The sequence below is a fragment of the Lacerta agilis genome, chromosome 7, assembly GCF_009819535.1.
Source record: "Lacerta agilis isolate rLacAgi1 chromosome 7, rLacAgi1.pri, whole genome shotgun sequence".
NCBI lineage: Eukaryota > Metazoa > Chordata > Lepidosauria > Squamata > Lacertidae > Lacerta > Lacerta agilis.
Window position 1 is genome coordinate 10,967,674 of NC_046318.1, and position 20,467 is coordinate 10,988,140.

At 43.1% G+C, this 20,467-nt stretch overlaps 1 protein-coding gene across 1 annotated transcript in view; it reads right to left on the reverse strand.

Moving 5' to 3' along the window:
• Positions 1 to 211: 211 nt before the first annotated feature.
• Positions 212 to 20,467, reverse strand: part of FBXL7 (F-box and leucine rich repeat protein 7) — a 144,278-nt gene continuing 124,022 nt past the window's right edge. Inside the window, exons 3-4 of the mRNA XM_033154373.1 lie at positions 9,511 to 10,122; positions 212 to 1,003 (exon numbers count right to left, since the gene is read on the reverse strand). Coding sequence (XP_033010264.1) covers positions 267 to 1,003; positions 9,511 to 10,122 — 1,349 coding nt within the window. The 3' untranslated portion in view covers positions 212 to 266. The remainder of the gene's footprint in view (positions 1,004 to 9,510; positions 10,123 to 20,467) is intronic.

The following is a 20,467-nucleotide window of genomic DNA, read 5'->3' on the forward strand; positions in this document are numbered from 1 at the left end:
ACACACACACACACACCTATCTTGTAGCCCAGTAACCGTAAAGGCTAGAGAATTACGTTTTTAAAATACTAAATGCTGGCATTTTAAAGATTTGAACAAGGCCACTAAAAGGTGTCTTAGGGACCAAATGTAGATGATGCTAATCCTCTATGTTTTCTGCTTAGGGCACACAGAAAGTACAGTTATTGTATACAGACATTCTGTGCAAGTGTACATACAGACATTTTTTTATACTTTGCTTTCCTCAACAAGTGAGACCTGTCACTTCAGAAAAAGGCAGGGTTGGTGTGCTCTATAATGCAGCGCTTGCAGTGACGTTTGACAAACCGCAAAGCTTCCACCGAGATCTCGCAATCCTGCACGTTCATCATCTGCAAATCAAAGCAGTTGGCCGCCACAATCTGCAGGCCTTGTCCGGTGATGCTCTCGCATGACTTCAGGCTCAGCCTCTTCAAATTGAAGCAGTTCAGAGCCAGGAACTCCAAGCCGGCGTCGGAGACCAGAGGGCATTTCCCAATGTCTAGCGACTTGAGTTTTGTGCAATTTTTGGCAAGGTACTCCACTCCGTGGTCCGTGATGCCCTCACAGCCCCGTGCGTTGAGGTATCGCAACTTGCTGCAGTACTTGGCGATGTAGCGGATGCCGACGTCGGTGATGCGGGTGCAGTGGGCGATGCTGAGGTACCGCAGGCGCAGCTCCAGCTTGGCGATCTCGCGCATGCCGAAATCGCTGACAAAGCGGCAGTCGCTCACGCTCAGCTCCCTGATGGACGTGCAGTAAATCATCAGGTAACGGAGGCCTTCGTCGGTGATGCGGATGCAGCGCCGCAGGTAGAGGTGTGTCAGCTGAGTGCAGTGGGCAGCGATGGTGTGTAGTCCTTCATCTTCAAGGACAAAGCAGTCCGTCATGTCTAGGTAACGGATAGAGATCTGTTTTCCATGTAAAGGAGACAACTTGATGGAAGCTTCACGGGTTAGACTGATGCACGTAACTTTGGAACAACCTAAATTCGGGGAGAAAAACAGAAGGTGGTTATTTGCGGCTCTGCATCGATGACTACTTATCCTTTAAGAACAGAAAACGACCTTATTTAGCGGGATCTTCTACGTTAGGAATTTGAAGCTTCAGGACCTGTAAAAGGGTAAAAGAGTTTTGGGAAATAATCCATAATGAATTGGAAAAAAAAAAGTTTTAAAGTTTTAAATCTGTGATATTTTAATGTATTTTGATATTTGTTGGAAGCCGCCCAGAGTGGCTGGGGGGACCCGGCCAGATGGTGAGCGGGGTACAAATATTATTATTATTATTATTATTATTATTATTATTATTATTATTATTATTTTCCAAAAAAAGCCAGAGTCCTTTTTGTTGGGGATAATTCAGATGGAAATTCCCAGGTGTCAAAAAAAAGATTACCGGTATTTATGTAGGCTACTACTGTGGCCCGTGTTCTGTTAGCCCCAAAATGGAAAAAGAGCGAGGTCCCAACTAAACAAGAACCTTGGCAACTTAAGCTGACAAAATATGCGCAGCTTGCAGACTTAACATATAGAATAAGAGAACAAGAAGAACATACGTTTAGAGAAGATTGGAAAACATTTATTGAATATATGGGAAATAACTGTGTACAGCTGAAAATGCTGGCAGCATTAAGATAAATGCAACAGTGTAAACAAGTTTTGATGGATGTAATAATGGAATACTGAATGGTTTAGTTTATTTAAAATATGCAGGGACTTATGATATGTAAAATGAAGGTAAACGGCATTTCCGTGCGCTGCTCTGGTTCGCCAGAAGCGGCTTTGTCATGCTGGCCACATGGCCTGGAAGCTGTCTGCAGACAAACGCCGGCTCCCTCGGCCAATAAAGCGAGATGAGCACCGCAACCCCAGAGTCGGACACGACTGGACCTGATGGTCAGGGGTCCCTTCACCCCTTTACCTTTACCTATGAGAGCTGCAAGCAACTTTGCATCATGTGCATTGTATCTTCCATGACACAGCATGACCTATGAGCATGGCCAATGTAGCCTGCAGATATCAGGAAGATTTCTCAGATGAATAGCATCTATTTGGGGACTCCGCACTGCCTACAAGAAAGGTAATTCACCCACCACCTTGTCATAGAAGGTCTTTCTGCCTGTGGTTTAAATATAATGACATTTCCCTGTGGCTGAAACCACTTTTCCTGTCCCAAACAATAAAGATGTAAAAACGTGCAGGCTCATAGCAGTTTTCCAGAGAGGAAATGTAAAGGATTTGAAATGGAAGGAGAAAGTTTCAAGAGAGCTGAAAGAACTTTGGCCAGCCTTTGAGATAATGGTTTGCAGTCAAGCTCACATGTATAGGAAGCCTGCCCAAAACTGATCTCTCGCTTAAAAAAACAGAAAAAAGAAGTGGAAAAAAAACTGAACGCTAACTTCTGTGTGGTTTTGACATGAAAATATTATTTCTAGGGTACCTAATTGAACAGAACCTGAATGACTCAAACAAGGCCTTGGGAAACTTTCAAGCTGTCAAATGGTCACAGTAATATTCATAGAATAACTGGCTATTATTACTATTATAAATAAATTTGTATACCGCCCTACCTGCAGGTCTCAGGGCAGTTCGGAGGATAATAATATAATAATTTAATAATAATTTATTCTTTATACCCCGCCCATCTGGCTGGGTTTCCCCAGCCACTCTGGGCGGCTCCCAACGAAATATTCAAAACACAATACAGCATTAAACATTAAAAACTTCCCTAAACAGGGCTGCCTTCAGATGTCTTTTATAAGATAGTTGCTTCATTGCCTTGACATCTGATGGGAGGGTGTTCCACAGGGCAGGTGCCACCACCGAGAAAGCCCTCTGCCTGGTTCCCTGTAACCTCACTTCTCGCAGTATACATAATCAAAACAAAAACAACCCAGTAAACCCGCCCAACACATTTTAAAAGGGCATTGGAGGAACGTTTTTGCCTGGTACCTAAATGTGTATAATGAAGGCACCAGGTGAACCTCCCTGGGCTAGACAGGATGCATGGAAAGGACAGGTCTCACCGCATGGTTACAAATAGATTCCCAGAAAGATACGCACCTTTAGCGACGTGCACACATTTGGAAACATGTAGGTGTACCCCAGACATGTGCTGAGCTGGTTGCACAGCTCCTGCCCTCGCATGTTCAGTCAGTTCCACGCGATTACGGACACCAAACTTGCTCATCTGCTCCCTCTTTCTGACTTAATGCTCACTCGGATAAAAGCTATAGATTGTGTGCACCTGCTCATTCAGGAGAGTTCTCACACCCACAGCGATTCAATGCTCAAGAACGTGTGGAAAGGAATGTGGATCGTGACATATCTCATTCTCTCACATGCAAATCTCCTGGATAATTCTATCTGCTTCCTGTCACATATGTCTGGAAGTGAGCCAAAGTGGTTAAATCACCCATACACACAAACACACCATTTTAATCTCTTTTGTTATTCTTTGTGAATTTATGCAACTACTTTCATTTCCTTTATCTTATTTATATTTTTCAGTTTTATACATTTCAATATTTTTACCACCATTTTAACATTTCAAAACTTGACTTCCTTCCCCCTCTTTTGACTTCCTTCCGCGGTTCCTCTAATTTATTTTTACTTTTTTCTGCATGTCCAAATTAACTTAATTAGCTCGTTTATTCATCTGCTTTAAATATATACTCTTATAAAACTGCGGGTTCTCACAATAATCCTGCCAATGTTCTTATCTGTTTACATTTTGTTTGTCAATATTCTATAAACCGTTTCCATTCTTTTATAAAAAGTTTATCTTGAGTTCTTATTTTTCCGGTAGGTTCACCATTTCTGCATATTCCATAAGTGTTTATATCCATTCTTCTTTTGTTGGGACTCCCTCTTCTTCCGCAGCTACTTTCTCTGACTGCTGTGTGTTTCTCACTGTAACCTTTTTTAATTGTGTTTTTTTTTATTAAAGATTTTCTTGATTTACCAAAGTATGTGCAATGTCTCTCTCTCGTATTTTTTCCATGTAACATTTTTACAAATCAGTTTCATTTCACTGTAACGAGATCTCTTTAAATTCTAACACCCCTGAATGATATGAGATCAGCAAACTTTGAAATTCATCCTACATCCTTTCAACCCTTCAAAAGATCCTGGTGGATCTCACCAGGGGATGATGGGACAAGAGAGAGAGAAATCACTGCAAATTTTAAAGGAAAATAGTAGTATACAATGCCCTGAGATGGACGGATGGGCGTTTGTGTCTACATCGACCTGACATGTGAATATTACAGGTGAAACGCGAAAAATTAGAATATCGTGGAAAAGTTCATTTATTTCAGTAATTTAACTTAAAAGGTGGAACTAATATATGAGATAGACTCATGACATGCAAAGCGAGATATGTCAAGCCTTTATTTGTTATAATCATGATGATTATGGTGTACAGCTGATGAAAACCCCAAATTCACAATCTCAGAAAATTAGAATATTGTGAAAATTCACAATCTCAGAAAATTAGAATATTGTGAAAAGGTGCAGTACTCAACCCATAACATCTGCAAAGGGTTCCCGAGCCTTTAAATGGTCTCTCAGTCTGGTTCAGTAGGAATCACAATCATGGGAAAGGCTGCTGACCTGACAGTTGTGCAGAAAACCATCTTTGAGACCCTCCATAAGGAGCGAAAGCCTCAAAAGGTAATTGCAGAAGACGTTGGGTGTTCCCAAAGTGCTGTATCAAAGCACATTAATGGAAAGTTATGCAGAAGGGGAAAGTGTGGAAGAAAAAGGTGCACAAGCAGCAGGGATGACTGCAGCCTGGAGAGGATTGTCAGGAAAAGACCATGTGTGATTTTCCTGCGCTGGTGTACACATTTGTAAGAGAAGACATAATGTATGCAGTGTCTCTGAGACAAGGACGTGCAAGGTGAGGTGAACCTAAGTTCTTGCTCACTCTAAGACACGTGAGATTTATTTTTCTTCCTCCGAGACATTTTCCAAGCCAGAAGCTGCTAATGACAGCTACGAGAATGTTACCCGCCCCAAAATGGAAAGAAGCAGAAGTCCCAGAAAAGGAAGAAGAAAAACTTATGGAATATGCAGAAATGGTGAAACTTACAGGAAGAATAAGAAATCAAGATCAACTTCTTTTTATAAAAGAATGGAAATAGTTTATGGACTATTTACATACAAACTGCAAACAGATAAGAACATTGGCAGGATTATTGTAACAACCTGCAGTTTTATAAAAGTATATATTTAAAGTAGATGAATAAATGAGCAAATTAAGTTAATTCGGATATGCAGACGATATTAAAAATAAATTTAAGGAACTGCAGAAAGAGGGGGAAGGAAGTCAAGTTTTGAAATGTTGTTTAGCCTGGAGAAGAGAAGGTTAAGGGGTGATATGATAGCCATGTTCAAATATATAAAAGGATGTCATATAGAGGAGGGTGAAAGGTTGTTTTCTGCTGCTCCAGAGAAGCGGACACGGGGCAATGGATTCAAACTGCAAGAAAGAGGATTCCACCTAGACATTAGGAAGAACTTCCTGACAGTGAGAGCTGTTCGGCAGTGGAATTTGCTGCCAAGGAGTGTGGTGGACTCTCCTTCTTTGGAGGTCTTTAAGCAGAGGCTTGACAGCCATCTGTCAGGAATGCTTTGATGGTGCTTCCTGCTTGGCAGGGGGTTGGACTGGATGGCCCTTGTGGTCTCTTCCAACTCTATGATTCTACGATTCTATGAAAATGATTGTAAAATTAGTGAAATGAATAAATCTGAAAAACATAAATAATTTTTTTAAAATAAAACCCCCCAGCTACTTTAAGTCCCATTGATATTTGCCTGTAACACTCACTGGGTACTTCTGGTATGTGGTTCAATAGGCTACAGATGCTGATCTCACATAACTGTATTCTTCCTATCCTTTTAATATGGCAATAAATTGGGCTCAGAACAGGCAGCTGAGACTTGGTCTGCCAAGTTGCATTAAGAGCAACCGGAAAGATGTGCACATTTCCTCAGCTCAGACAAATGGGATCCTCCTAAACTGAGGCCTCGTAAGCCACCCCCACGGGGTGAGTTGTTAGTAGGCGTGGCCCAAGCCTTGTCAGTTGGGCCCTGGGATCGTGCCTGGCTGTTTGGGCCAACTGGGGAAGGTGGCGTGATCCCGGGGGTCCTATAAATGCAGCAGCGTGACATGGGTGGGGCACTTGCTTTGTGCTGCCGAACACCCCCCCCTAATTTAGTGCTGCTGCTTTGGCCTTGCTTTGGATTGGGTCACCTGCTTTGGAGAAGGGGCTGGGTAGGAATTTTTCCATTTGGCAGATTGGCTTTGGCCACTTGGTTTCCGCTTACCCCCTTAGCACTTGTCACAACTTTTTAAGGTTTGGTAGTTAGGCATTGGTTTATATCAGTGGTGACCAACTCCCAAGAGATTGCGATCTACTCACAGAGTTAAAAACTGGCAGTGATCTACCCCCTTAGACCACTTTCAGGTCAAAGTTGTTGAGCTTTTTTTAGGAAGGAAAGTCCTGTTTTTGGAGGTTAAGGTCATTTTAGGGGTGCAGGGCAAAGATGTTGAGGTTTTTTAGGAGAGCCAAAGTTTTTTAGCTTCTTTGGGGGGAGCCACTGATCTACCGGTGATCTACCACAGATGTCCAGTGATCTACCGGTAGATCACGATTTACCTGTTGGACATGCCTGGTTTATAGGAATGTGCGGGATGGGAGGTGTGGACATCCCCTGCCCCTCCAGAATTAGGGTATTCCGGTAAAGGAATCTGGGAGTCCTGGATCTCGTCCGCTTGAGGGGCTAGGGCCATGCCAGGACCACAGGAACCCCGCGGTGAGCTTCAATTGATCTTTACCAATGTTGCTCCCTCGTTTGGTGTTTACCCTTTCAGACTGCCAGCCAGAGAGGCTGGAGTCAGTTATCGTCTCTGACCAATGCCTAGGCCAATACTGCTCAATTTGTTTTGTAATCAATAAAGTTGTGGCCAAAATTTTGCCCAAAAACTAAAATTATGTGTCCGTTTGAATTTATTTACAGTACTGGGGAAGGGCTTGGGGGCCTTGGGGCGCAACCTCTCCAGCAGAGGGCAGTATTGTACACACCATTTAGCACAACGTTTGACTATTTGAGAATTAATTCAATCTCATTGTGCTGTAGCAACTGCAACGAAGAGAACCCTGTAGAAACTAAAGACTTGGATGGGCAAAAGTGACCATTTCAGTTTCTCTCAGCTTCAATATTTTGAAGTTAGGGGAGTTTTAAGTGAGGGAAGTTAGGGTTTTGAAAAATAACTCGTGAAAATAAATCAGCATTTTAATGAATATTTTTCCTAATCTATGCATTTTTGCAAACCAATTTCCCTATTATAATTATTTTCACTAATATATGTACATTTACACTAGTACAGTGGTACCTCGGGTTAAGAACTTAATTCGTTCTGGAGGTCCATTCTTAACCTGAAACTGTTCTTAACCTGAGGTACCACTTTAGCTAATGGGGCCTCCCGCTGCTGCCGCACTGCCACCGCCCGATTTCTGTTCTCATCCTGAAGCAAAGTTCTTAACCTGAAGCATTATTTCTGGGTTAGCGGGGTCTGTAACCTGAGGTACCACTGTATATGAATTTTTGTGCACATTACTTGTCTGAATAACTGCATCGCAATATTTGGGAAAAGCGAATTTCAAAGGATGGCTTTGTTTTGGTTCATGTATTGTTTTGGAAAGTGAAAGTCGGGTAGGCCTTCCTTTAAATGGAACCTGAACTGAATTTATCCTACACCCCTAGTTGTATTACAATAGCTAGTCTTAAGGTGCCACTGGACTCTTTGTTGGTTTTGTATACCTGAAGCAATTTCTACCTCTGCAGACTATGGCTTTAATTGAAAAGACACATGAAAAACAAGCCCCAACCGGCCCCCACTAATTAAAGCATAAGGTCACCTTGGAGAGATGAGCATTAGCCTTGAAGATTTTTTTAAAAAGATCAGAAAATAGAAAAGAAAAATGCATTAACTAGAACACAAAGGAGTTAATATTGGGATTTAGCTTTTAAGCATTCCATTCACATACAAGCACACCCATTCATCCATCAATTTTTCATTTTCCTAATCACAGAGACTAGAATCGGCATTCCATTGCAAATATCAAGTACCGCTGAGCAGATACAAGTCTGAACCCTGGCATCTGCAACAAGAGGGATTTAGCCCTTTGCCCCATGCTGTGGTCCTGATCTGGAGACCTATGCCTGCAATGTGCATTGCCAAACAGCAAGGAAAAAGAACAAAAGCTGTTGGGTTAAACTTCCTACTCCCAGGAGCCGGCATGGAGGTTGAGGAGGATGGGGTGTGTGTGAAGAGGAGAGGCCCTGGAGGCCAGGTGGGAAGACTTTGGGGGCCACAATAAGCCTAATATATATATATATCTCTTGCCCATATGGCTGGGGCTCCCCAGCCACTCTGGGCAGCTCCCAACAGAATATTAAAAGCACAATAAAGCATCAAACATTAAAAACTTCCATAAACAGTGCTGCCTTCAGATGTCTTCTAAAAGTCAGATACAGGTGAAACTTGAAAAATTAGAATATTGTGGAAAAGTCAATTTATGTAAGCAATTGTTTTCATTAGCTACTGGAGTTGAATATATGAGATAGGCTCATGACATGCAAAGCGAGATATTTCAAGCCTTTATTTGTTATAATTGTGATTATTATGGTGTACAGCTGATGAAAACCCCAAAGCTGAAATTGTTAATTTGGGGTTCTCATCAGCTGTACACCATAATAATCACAATTATAACAAATAAAGGCTTGACATATCTCGCTTTGCATGTCATGAGTCTATCTCATATATTAGTTTCACCTTTTAAGTTGAATTACTGAAAGAAATGAACCTTTCCACGATATTCTAATTTTTCGAGTTTCACCTGTAGTTGTTTATTTCCTTAACATCTGATGGGAGGGTGTTCCACAGGGCAGGTGCCACTACTGAGAAGGCCCTCTGCCTGGTTCCCTGTAACTTCACTTCTCAAAGTGAGGCAACCGTCAGAAGGCTCTCAGAGCTGGACCTCAGTGTCAAGACTGGATGATGGGGGTGGAGACGCTCCTTCAGGTATACTGGGCTGAGGCCATTTAGGGCTTTAAAGGTCAACACCAACACTTTGAATTGTGCTCGGAAACATACTGGGAACCAATGTAGGTCTTTCAGGACCGGTGTTATGTGGTCTCGGTGGCCACTCCCAGTCACCAGTCTGCCGCATTCTGGCTTAGTTGTAGTTTCTGGGTCACCTTCAAAGGTAGCCCCACGTAAAGCGTGTTGCAGTAGCCCAAGTGGGAGATAACTAGAGCATGCACCACTCTGGTGAGACAGGTAGGGTCTCAGCATGTGTACTAGGTGGAGCTGGTAGACAGCTGCCCTGGACACAGAGCCTCTTAGTTGAAAGCTCCTCATCCCTGCCTTAAGCAAAGTTCTCCACCCAAATTTAATCACAGGTATATTTTCTATTACCTGACACATCCAAGTGCTCCAGGTTGGGACACAGCGACACCACATCAAAGACCGCCTCGTTGGAAATATTGTAGCAACCCGACACCTCTAACTGCCTCAGTTCAGGGCAGCACTGAGCAATAGTATAGAGTCCTCTGTCTGTGAGCCGCCTGCAGCCACTAACAATTACCGTCTCCAACATGAGACAGACGTTGGGTGTGTCCTGGCAAAGTCGCCGAGTCAGCACCTTCAGGGCTCTGTCCACGTTGATTGTCTCGCCCGTCAAGCGAATAGTCCTCCAGAGATGGGGGTCCCAAGCAAGATTATACCAGCGGCGACACACACGGGCGCAGCGGCACAGCTGGTTGGTAGGCAGGAAAGAGAATATCTGGATCACTGACTGGTCCGGCAGCCGGTCGATGTTAGCCCGTTCCTTCTGAAGTCGGGAGGCAGACCGGATGAGAGGATGGGTGAGGCGGGTTGGAGGAGGCGAGTGAACCATTGCGATGGTCTCCCCGGTAATTGAAGAGGATGATGTGGAAGATCCTCGGCCATTCTGCAAAATGTGCGAATTTGGCGGACATATTAGAGCTGGGCTTGGCGTGCTGAGAGTCCGCATGCTCAGGTCCGAATCTGAAAGAAACCAAAATATATAGTGATGAGAATGACCCATGTTTTGGAGGAGCCCATGTTTTAAAATATCATGAAGCCACCACAAGGATTTGGATTCTTAGCAATAGAAGATGCCCAAAAAACCCGATTGATGGTGCTAATCGAGATCATATATTGACCCGATTTGGCCATGACTAATGTCAGGAACGAACCAGAGCAAGCCTTGGGCTTGTATGCTCTCCTTTGTTTGGTTGGGACCAGGAATCTGAAAGAAGTGCTTCTCTTTCTCTTATAGTTTCCTGTGTCACCTGGAGTCATAAACTGTGGTTACCCCTAACTATGATTAATGTCCTACAAGCCAACAGTTTCCCCCAATAAAGTTTCAAAAAAGATAAACAAAAGTTAATATCAAAATTTCCAGTATCTTTTTATATCAAAGATAAAAGAAACTGATCTAAATAAAAACAAAACAAAGGAAAACAAAGAGAGAAAGAAAAAAGGAGAACTTCCAATTCTTTTTCTGTCAGTTATATATGTAGAAAATTTATTCAAAACACCCGCTCCAAGATAACACCCAACAATTCCACTTTCTATAAACCAATATTTTCTTCCATCCTCAAATCCAGATATCACAAGTCCATTTTCTTTTTCATGTAAAAAGTCACTAAGGGCTTTCCAGCCTTTAGTAAATATTGACAATGATTTTTCTCAAACTAAACACACCAACTTCATCAACTTGTAAGGCAAAACATGGGGTATGAATCTGACTTTCTGATAGATAGATAGATGTTTATTCGGCATTTGCGCCCATCTTACAATACAAAACAGAACAAATAAAAGAGAATCAAATAAAACAACGGCACCGTACAAGCCGCAAATAAAAACACAACTCACAAGGACCAATATTAACATTTCCATAAAAGCAAATCTCAGAGAAGTTTTAAAGTTAAAATTTAAGCATAAAACTAAAATCAGTGACTAATTTCGTTTTGGAAAACATATTTATAATTTCATTAATCAGCTAACATCCCATTTCGTCTCTTATACGAAATAACGGCTGTTAGGAATCTAGCAACCTGTAGGGTTATGTAAGGGTCCACATCTTGTAGAACCCAAGCAAGACGTAGGTCAACTGGCTTATCAGCAATAGACTGAATTATCGCATTTAATATACTGGCACGGATCGAACTGTACATAGGGCAATTGAACATTACATGCTGTAGAGATTCAGTTGATTTATTTTCACAGGCACACATGGGGGAAACTTGGCCCTTAGTAAATCTGTGACTCAGCACGTTTGATGGAAAAGCATTGAACCTAGCTTTAATGAAGGCGTATCGATGAGAAGCAACTGTGAGTGATGTTAAATAAGATGGAACTTGGTAAATAGGGGTAATGCCAATATTTAATGGTGAACAAACTCCCCCACCAGTTAAGAGATTTTGATATAGCTCCACATCTTCCAGACTTTGATTTTTGCACCTTTTTGCCGCTGTAAGATCCAATTTGAGCAATTCAGAAGGAGAAATCTCATAAGCCAGCAATTTGGCATGGATTTTTCCAGTCCACAAATTTGTGAAATCATCCCGCCACATGCATTGAATAAGATAGTGGTTCGGGAGTTTATGCCAAAGGGTTAGCCAATAAATCAAAACTCGCCTCCACAAAACTGACTCAACTGAGGGGATCTTCATTTCTAAGCGAATGGCTGCATTACTTACGCATGATGGTAGTTTTAAGAGTTGGCATAATAATTGGCTTTGGACTGACTCTAAAGGTGCAAGATTTGCAAAAGCAGCCCATAATGGGGCAGCATAAGCCATTGTGGCCATCACTTTAATGCTGTACACTTTCAGAGCTGCAGGGACGTATAAGGCCCCCTCAGAAAAGAAAAAACGGAGGAGAGAGTGACACAGGGCTTTTGTCTTTCTGAAATTAACCATAGTTAGTATTAACCATAGTTCTCAGTTCAGATGACACAGGAAGCTGCAGTTAAGTAAAAGTGGAAGCTTCCAGACTCCTCCTCTGGACTGCATACGAGAGGAACACATAAGTCAAAGGCTCAATGCAGCTCATGCATGCTCTGTTGAAACTATGATATACTGCAAAGTATAAACATAGCTGTTAGCTGTCAGAGTCACAGGAATGACTAACAGAACATGCATTTTATCAACACATTTCTAGACTGTAAACACAGATATGTACTACCAGTGGCGTAGGAAGGGCGGGGTGTAGGGGGCACTCCGCCCCGGGTTACAGAGGAGGGGAGTGACACTCCTCGGCTGCTCCCCCACCACCTGGCACCCCGTCCAGATGGGGCAGCCCCAACGACCCGGCTCACCGCGGGAGTAGCAGCGCCGGCCCTGATGCATCCGGCCGGTGCTACTGCTCCCGCGGCAAGTCAGCGAGCAAGCGGCGGGTCATGGGGCTGCCCGACCTGCCGCTCACTCACTGGCTCGCAGCAGTGCCAGCCGGATCTACTACGCATGCCCGGAGAACTGCCTTTACCAAAGGTGTCATGGACTTTGAAGACACACAAACTCAGGACGAAAGGGAGAAACGCGCTAAGAGGAAGGCACACTTGGCAAACCCTCACCATGATCAACTCCCGCCCAGAAACCTATGTTCCCACTGTGGAAGGATGTGTGGATCCAGAATTGGCCTCCACGGTCACTTACGGACTCACTGTTAAAACCGTGTTTATGGAAGACAATCTTACTCGGCTACAAGTGATTGCCAAAGAAGAAGAAGATTCGGGGGCATCCTGACTCTGACCATGGTGTGAAGTGAAAAGAGAAAGGACCAGTCCTTCTTCAGACCTTTTTTATATACTTCCCAAGCATTCATGCTCTATAACTGTCTCTGCTAGTTTACAGTCATACAAAGAACAACAGGTTTAATGACAGCGTGGTATTGGTAAAGTATAGCAGGAGGGCAATTTAAAATTGCCCTGTGTGCTTGAAACATTATTTCCCACCAAACAAGATAACTGGCTTGTTTTATCAAGGCACTTATTTGCAACACTTGTTTAAAATCCTGGGATGTGTGTATTTACATTATGCTGAACTCAACAATGAAAAGGCAGGCCATTACTTTCCCCTGTGTGATTATCAGAGTTATTTTGCACGATGATTATAATTATAGTTTCTCTCCAATTCTCAGGATTGTTTGTTGACCCTGAAATAAGGAGGAGGAGTGGTTGTTTGATGAAGAATGTGCAGCTATGCAGTGGTGTAAGCCCTTGTTCTCTGTACCAGATGTGAAGATTTAGTGCCATAATGAGAAGAGATTGTGTATAAACATGCACTGTGGAGTCAAATATTGAGGTCAGAAGTGCAGCACACGTGCATATTGTATATTATTTTAATTTTTAGCCCAGATTTCTGCAACCACCTGCCCATGGTGACTTGCGACAGTTACAAAATACCTTTAATAATATTATCAAAAGCACAAAACAAGTAACCAAAAAAGCAAGAGCAGGAAAAAATGGCAGTTGATGCGAAACCACTATCACTCTTCATCTCCCACCAATGAGCAACTGAGATGCAGTGACAAAATTCTGTCTCAATTCCCCAAAGCCTGACATTGGGCCACTCACTTCCATTGCAGCAACGGATGAACTGAAGAGTGGAGGAAATGGTTCTTCTGACCCATAACTCTTTGACCAAGTAGCTGTGGTGGCAAGTTGAGTGACTGGATCTCCGGATCACCTTTCCCCCTCACACAATCATTAGTAGCAGAACCGAGATTCCTCCACCCTCTGGCTATGTTGAACACCTCAGTGCCTGGGGACACGAACTCTGAAAGTTCAACCACGTGACCATAAGAACTGCACTGCACTTAATATCTGTGACACGGTGGAATGACAGGTCAGACCAGAGCACAAAACGTGAGCAAGGTTTGGAGTTCTTTTGTGGAAATCTGGATTTAATTTCTCCCTCCGCCAGTTCTGTCCCTTGCCACTTGGCAAGAATGATTTTTGCTTCCCGTATTTTGAATAGAACTAAAAATACCACAGTTGCCTTTGTTTAACAAACAAAAAGCAGCAATCTGCATATGCTAAGTCTGCCAAGACATTTTTGGTTTTGCATCAGCATCTTCAACTGTGCCAGCGCAGCAACTCTGTAAAGGGTTTGTCATTGCCGCAAAGTCACTTGGATACAGATATATCAAGGGGGAACAGTTATGTTTACACATAGAGTGTGTGTGACTTAAAATAAATACACATGGAGAAAGCGAATCTTGCAAAAAGACCAGACTAAGTTTTTGTCTTAATTGCTGTAATTATTGCAGGAATTACATAAGTGAAACAAAATGCTAATTAAGGTTTATCTAAGTAAGGTTTATCTTTTGCCAGACAGCTAAGCATTGTCCTGCTAAGAATCCATGATCCCTGAGGATGGTTCCTTACCAGAAACACACTAGTAAGACCAGCAATGTAACCTTGCAGTGTGCAGCCATTTTGTTCAAGGATCTGCCTGGCTGGCCCCAAATATGGTAACATTGCAATACCAGAGTTGCTCAACCTCCTGAACAATTTGGTTGCCATCTTCTGCACTTTCCCCAGCTCCGCAGTATCCATTTTGAGATGCAGCAACCAAAGCTGTACATGGTATTCCAAGTGCAGTCGTAACACAGAAATATGAAGGTAAAATACCTGTTATATTTCTGGTTTACTCATGAGGAATGCTAATTCTGCACAGTTAATGGAAGGAGACCCTCGGTGGACGGTGGACAATATTTGACTTGGATCATGACGTGACCTCTTGCTCTTGGTTCTTTAGCACGGTGTTTCCCAAACTTGGGTCTTCAGCTCTTTTGGGACTACAATTCCCATCATCCATGGCCACCGGTCTTGCTAGCTAGGGATGATGGGAGTTGTAGTCCAAAAACAGCTGGAGACCCAAGTTTGGGAAACACTGTTTTAACATATCAACTGTACAGACACACAAGGAAAATGGTATAAATGAACCCAGATGCAATTCAGTTTACATTTACATATGGCTATTTACTGGGTGGTTTTTGGGTTTTTTGTTTTGCTTTACTCCTAGGCTGGTACACGTTACCATTTTACTCTGGCTCCAGTAGACTCCCACCATTGGCATTTGAAGCCATGTGCACATGATGCTAGCCACAAACCAAATCTATCCTGTAGTATCTTACTCCGGTTTGATATGTTTTCCCTCAAGCCAGCTTTCATCCAGTTTGCAAATGCAAGCCACATTCACTTAACATTTAAGCAGAGGATTGTAGATTTGAGATAGACATTGCAGACGTCCAGATGACAGCTTCAGCTCATCATCATCATCATCATCATCTATTATTTATACCCTGTCCATCTGGCTGGGTTTCCCCAGCCACTCTGGGCGGCTCCCAACAGAATATTAAACACACAATAGAACATCAAACATTAAAAACTTCCCTAAACAGGGCTGCCTTCAGATGTCTTCTAATAGTCAGATAGTTGTTTATTTCCTTAACATCTGATGGGAGGGCATTCCACAGGGCGGGCGCCACCACCAAGAAGGCCCTCGGCGCTGGACCTCAGTGTCCAGACTGAACGATGGGGGTGGAGACACTCTTTCAGGTATACTGGGACAAGACCATATAGGGATTTAAAGGTCAGCACCAAACTTTGAATTGTGCTCGGAAACGTGCTGGGAGACAATGAAGGTCTTTCAAGACCAGTGTTATGTGGTCTCAGTGGCCACTCCCAGTCACCAGTCTAGCTGCCGCATTCTAGCTTAGTTGTAGTTTCTGCGTCACCTTCAAAGGTAGCCCCACGTAGAGTGTGTTGCAGTAGTCCAAGCGGGAGATAACTAGAGCATGCACCACTCTGGTGAGACAGGTAGGGTCTCAGCATGCATACTAGGTGGAGCTGGTAGACAGCTGCCCTGGGCACAGAGCCTCTTAGTTGAAAGCTCCTCATCCCTGCCTTAAGCAAAGTTCTCCACCCAAATTTAAGCACAGGTATATTTTCTATCACCAGTCTAGCTGCTCAGGAGTGTGGGGAGCTGGCAGCGGTGCTTGGAGGCACAGGGAAGCCGAACAGGCAACGTGCTTTGGGTGTAGCCGTCCCTGCTTTCTGCCTGGTGTGCGCAGCAGCATGCAAATGAGACTTGAAACACAATGTGTGTGTCGGGAACGACATTGCTGCGTTTTAAGCCCCTAATACGTACATACCCTTAGTTACACTAGTAACCACGCCAACTTCCCCTTGAAGTTTCTGGAGCCGTTCGCTTTGTGCTATTATAAATACATAAGAGTGAAATCACGGAGAATGTAAACTTGGCGGGGCATCCAAACGACAACAAAACAACCAAGACTCTCATGGAGTCAGGCTCTTTTATAGGATGCAACTCCATCTCTCAGTTGCCCACCCTTTTCTCATAAGCGTATCTAAACTCTCAGCCTTAAATAACGAGGACCCTACATTTACGAGAGCAATTAGTCTTTGTTTAGAAAGGCCTATTTGTCTGTCTCCTATATTTTTTAGTGTTTCCCACCCCCTTTTCTTTGCCTAAAGCAAACAATTCACTGTTTGGATTTTTAATTGAGAGCTGGCCACAACCAATGTTTGTTTCATGTAAGGAAATCTCTTTCCACATACAAAACGATGTGGAGATATTGAATTTTCATGAGACCTGGAATGCCAGCTTTATGAGGAGAGACTATAAGAGAACATATGTTTCTGACTCAGGCGTTTGCAAGGGTTTTCGTTTGCAGCTTCACTGAAAGAAGGGGATAAGGATGTTTGGTTTTAGGAACTTGGCCTGAGAGATAAGCACTCTGACCCAGAAAGCTGCACTGACACACAAATGCAGCTCCTGCATAAACAGGTCGCCCTCAGGACTTCACCAAACTGGTGAGCTTTGACTGTCATGCAGAAAGGTCCATGTTCCACTGTGAAACACTTTTGCTTTTTTATTTTTAAACCAAAGACACAAATATTAAAAGGGATTCTCTGCTTCTCATCCAAGTCTTGGGACATTATGCAGAGAGATGCGGAGAAGCCACAAACATCTGATGCACGAAGTCCTAAGAGAGCTGAGTCAGGGTGGAGGAAGGATGAACAGGGTACAGTTGCATAAACAAAGGAACCCCAAAACGGCCCTGACTATGAGTGCCCAGGTCCGTGGGTGCCATGCAGTGTGCATGGCCCTGGTGCCAGAATTTGTGAGTGCCCAGCCCCTTCATAAGAAATTTTGTGGGTGCTTGGGGATCCAGGGAGCTGACACCTATGGCCCTGACAAAAAAGAGATCAGCAGAGTCAGCTGGGAAGAGAAGAGTTCAGGGGTGATGGCGATTATTAAATAGTGGGTGGACATAGCAGACGACACAGTGATTCTCCAAGCAGCTCTGTTTATTCTCAGGCTGGAACAGAACTGAACTGAAGGGCTCAGCAGCCTGCTTATATAAAACTCAGCTACAAGCAACAGTAACAACTTTCTGTAGTTACCCAATCCCTGAACGTCACTTTCAATCCCTCATTTGCATGTGCGGACCTGAGTGAGAACTGCAGCAGAATGAACTATATACACACACCCCTAGTGGCCTAGGGTGAGAACTTCAATACATAACAGCGATGATGATGATGATGATGATGATGATGATAGTAATAATTTATATCCTGCCTACCGTATCTGGCTGGGTTTCCCCAGCCACTCTGGGCAGTTTGCAACATATATAAAAACACAACAAAACATCCAACATTAAAAAACAAAATATCCTATACAAACACCAAAGAAACAAACCAATAAATCAATAGAAACCAATAACAATAATGATGACAATAGCAGTTTACAGTTATACCCAAATTAAAATAACCACCAACCCCAACTAAATATTTAACCAACACCAACCTGACAAAAACGAAACAAAGGAACCAAAATTAGAACAGTTAAAACATTTTAGCCAGTTGCCCCAACACAAGAGTTGTCCCAGCAATGTCCCTCTGGCTTCCCAGGAGCCTCTTTTAGCTGTTCAAGGTGAGTCTGGGCTTTGCCACCTATGCATAGCTGTCAACCTTTCCCTTTTTTGCAGGAAATTCCCTTATTTTAGCAGTGGGGAACAGCAGGGAGGGTTGACAGCTATGCACCTATGCCAGGTGGAAATAGGCCTTGCAGAAGGGAGCAGTCTTCCTTCCAGCAAGGAAATTAGTTGTGTGTCCTTGTTTCTCAATTTGACCCTCTTACATGGTTTTGTATGTTTTGTGGTATTTAATGTATTGTGACTTGCCGTTATTTTTATTGATTATAGTTTAGTAATTCTTTATTGTAATTGTTTAATCATGATTCAATGATCTTTAATTACACGGTTTATTATTATATTCAAAGGGATTGTTGAATATTGCTGTATCTGATATAAGCTGTTTATTTTCAAGTTGTTTTTATTGCAACTTTTTTGTATTGAATCAGGTTGTTGTTAGGTGTGTGATCTAAACTATCTATTTTGTCTATTTCTTCAGCTTGCAAACCACCTTGTGCATAGTAATATAGAAAAGCGGTATACAAATCAAAAGTGAAATGAAATGAAACTGAAACTTTAAGAAAGATGCTGACAAGCTGGAACGTGTGCAGAGGAGGGCAACCAAGATGATCAAGGGTCTGGAAACCAGGCCTTATGAGGAATGGTTGAAGGAGCCTAGAAAAGAGGAGACTGAGAGGAGATATGATAGCTATCTTCAAATATCTCAAGGGCTGTCACATGGAAACAAGCAAACATGTTTTCTCCTGCTCTGGAGGGTAGGACTCAAACCAATGGCTTCAAGTTGCAGGAAAGGAGATTCCGACTAAACTTTCGGAAAAACTTTCTGACAGTAAAAGAAGAAGAAGAGGAGGAGGAGGAGGAAGAGTTTGGATTTGATATCCCGGTTTATCACTACCCGGAGTCTCAAAGTGGCTCACGTTCTCCTTCCCCTTCCTCCCCCACAACAAACACTCTGTGAGGTGAGTGGGGCTGAGAGACTTCAAAGAAGTGAGACTAGCCCAAGGTCATCCAGCAGCTGCATGTGGAGGAGCAGGGACGCGAACCCAGTTCCCCAGATTACGAGACTCTTAACCACTACACCACACTGGTGGAACAGACTCCCACGAGAGGTTGTGCACTCTCCTTCCTTGGATTGCAGGGGGTTGGACTAGATGACCGATAGGGTCCCTTCCAACTCTACGATTCTATGAAAAAAGGAATGGGATTATCCCAGCCCCTTCTATTCAGAGGTGTACTGTTGCTCTCTGCAGGGCCTTTATCTCACTATACTGACTAATAACAACTGCTGAAAGCAGCACTGTTTGAAACAGAGCTACATAAGCTACCTAACTTTCAACTTTCTCATGAGCACAATTGTTTCTTTGGTACACAGCTTTCGTCTTACGGCACAGTCCTTCGAGGAATAGCGAAGCTGCCCACACACTATTTCATGCCAGAAAAGGAGCAGTCCATTTATGTGCTGCAAGCTCTGAGGTAGACTATGCAGTGAATTGTTCGTGTTGACCTTTACGGATGACCTTTTTGACCAGCGCAGAAAGGTCAGGCCTATTCTTGACAACGAGACTTTAACAGCATTGCCGAGGAAAGCAACTGAGAAAACACAAACATGTTTTGAACACTTCCCCATGTGGCTTGTTTAAGAGGGAGAAGAAGCCCGGTGCTGATTCCTGTGATTTCATTTTACTTCTAAGTGTTTCAGGTTCTGTGGTACTCTGCCGAGTTTGTGGAAATGTGCGTTCTATTTCATTTTATCGCTTGTATTCTTTGAAGCCACTGAGATCTGCTTACCACTGTTGAACACTGTCAAGCTAAGTATAGTGGAAATGAAGAGAGAATTTATAAATATGTAGATGCCATATATCTCATTCTCTGAGTGTGGATCTGTATCTTCTTCTTCTTCGTTGGCGATCACTTGTAGCCGAGTAAGAATGTCTTCCATGAACATGGTTTTAACAGGGAATCCGTAAGTGACTGTGGAGGCCAATTCTGGATCCACATGTCCTTCCACAGTGGGACATTGGTTTCCAGGCGGCAGTTGATCATGGTGAGGGTTTGCCAAGCATGCCTTCCTCTGAGCATGTTTCTCCCTTTCGTCCTGAGTTCAAGCATCTTCAAAGCCTTTGATAAAGGCTGTTCTCCAATTGGAGCGCTCACAGGCCAGTGTTACCCAGTTGTCGGTGTTTATACTAGATTTTTTAAAGATTTGCCTTGAGACAGTCTTTAAACCTCTTTTGTTGACCACCAGCATTATGCTTTCCATTTTTAAGTTCGGGAACAGAGTAGGTGCTTTGGGAGACAATAATCAGGCATCCGCACAACATGAGCAATACAACATTCACAACAGAATAAACCAACTTATTCTGCTTCTCTCCTCCAA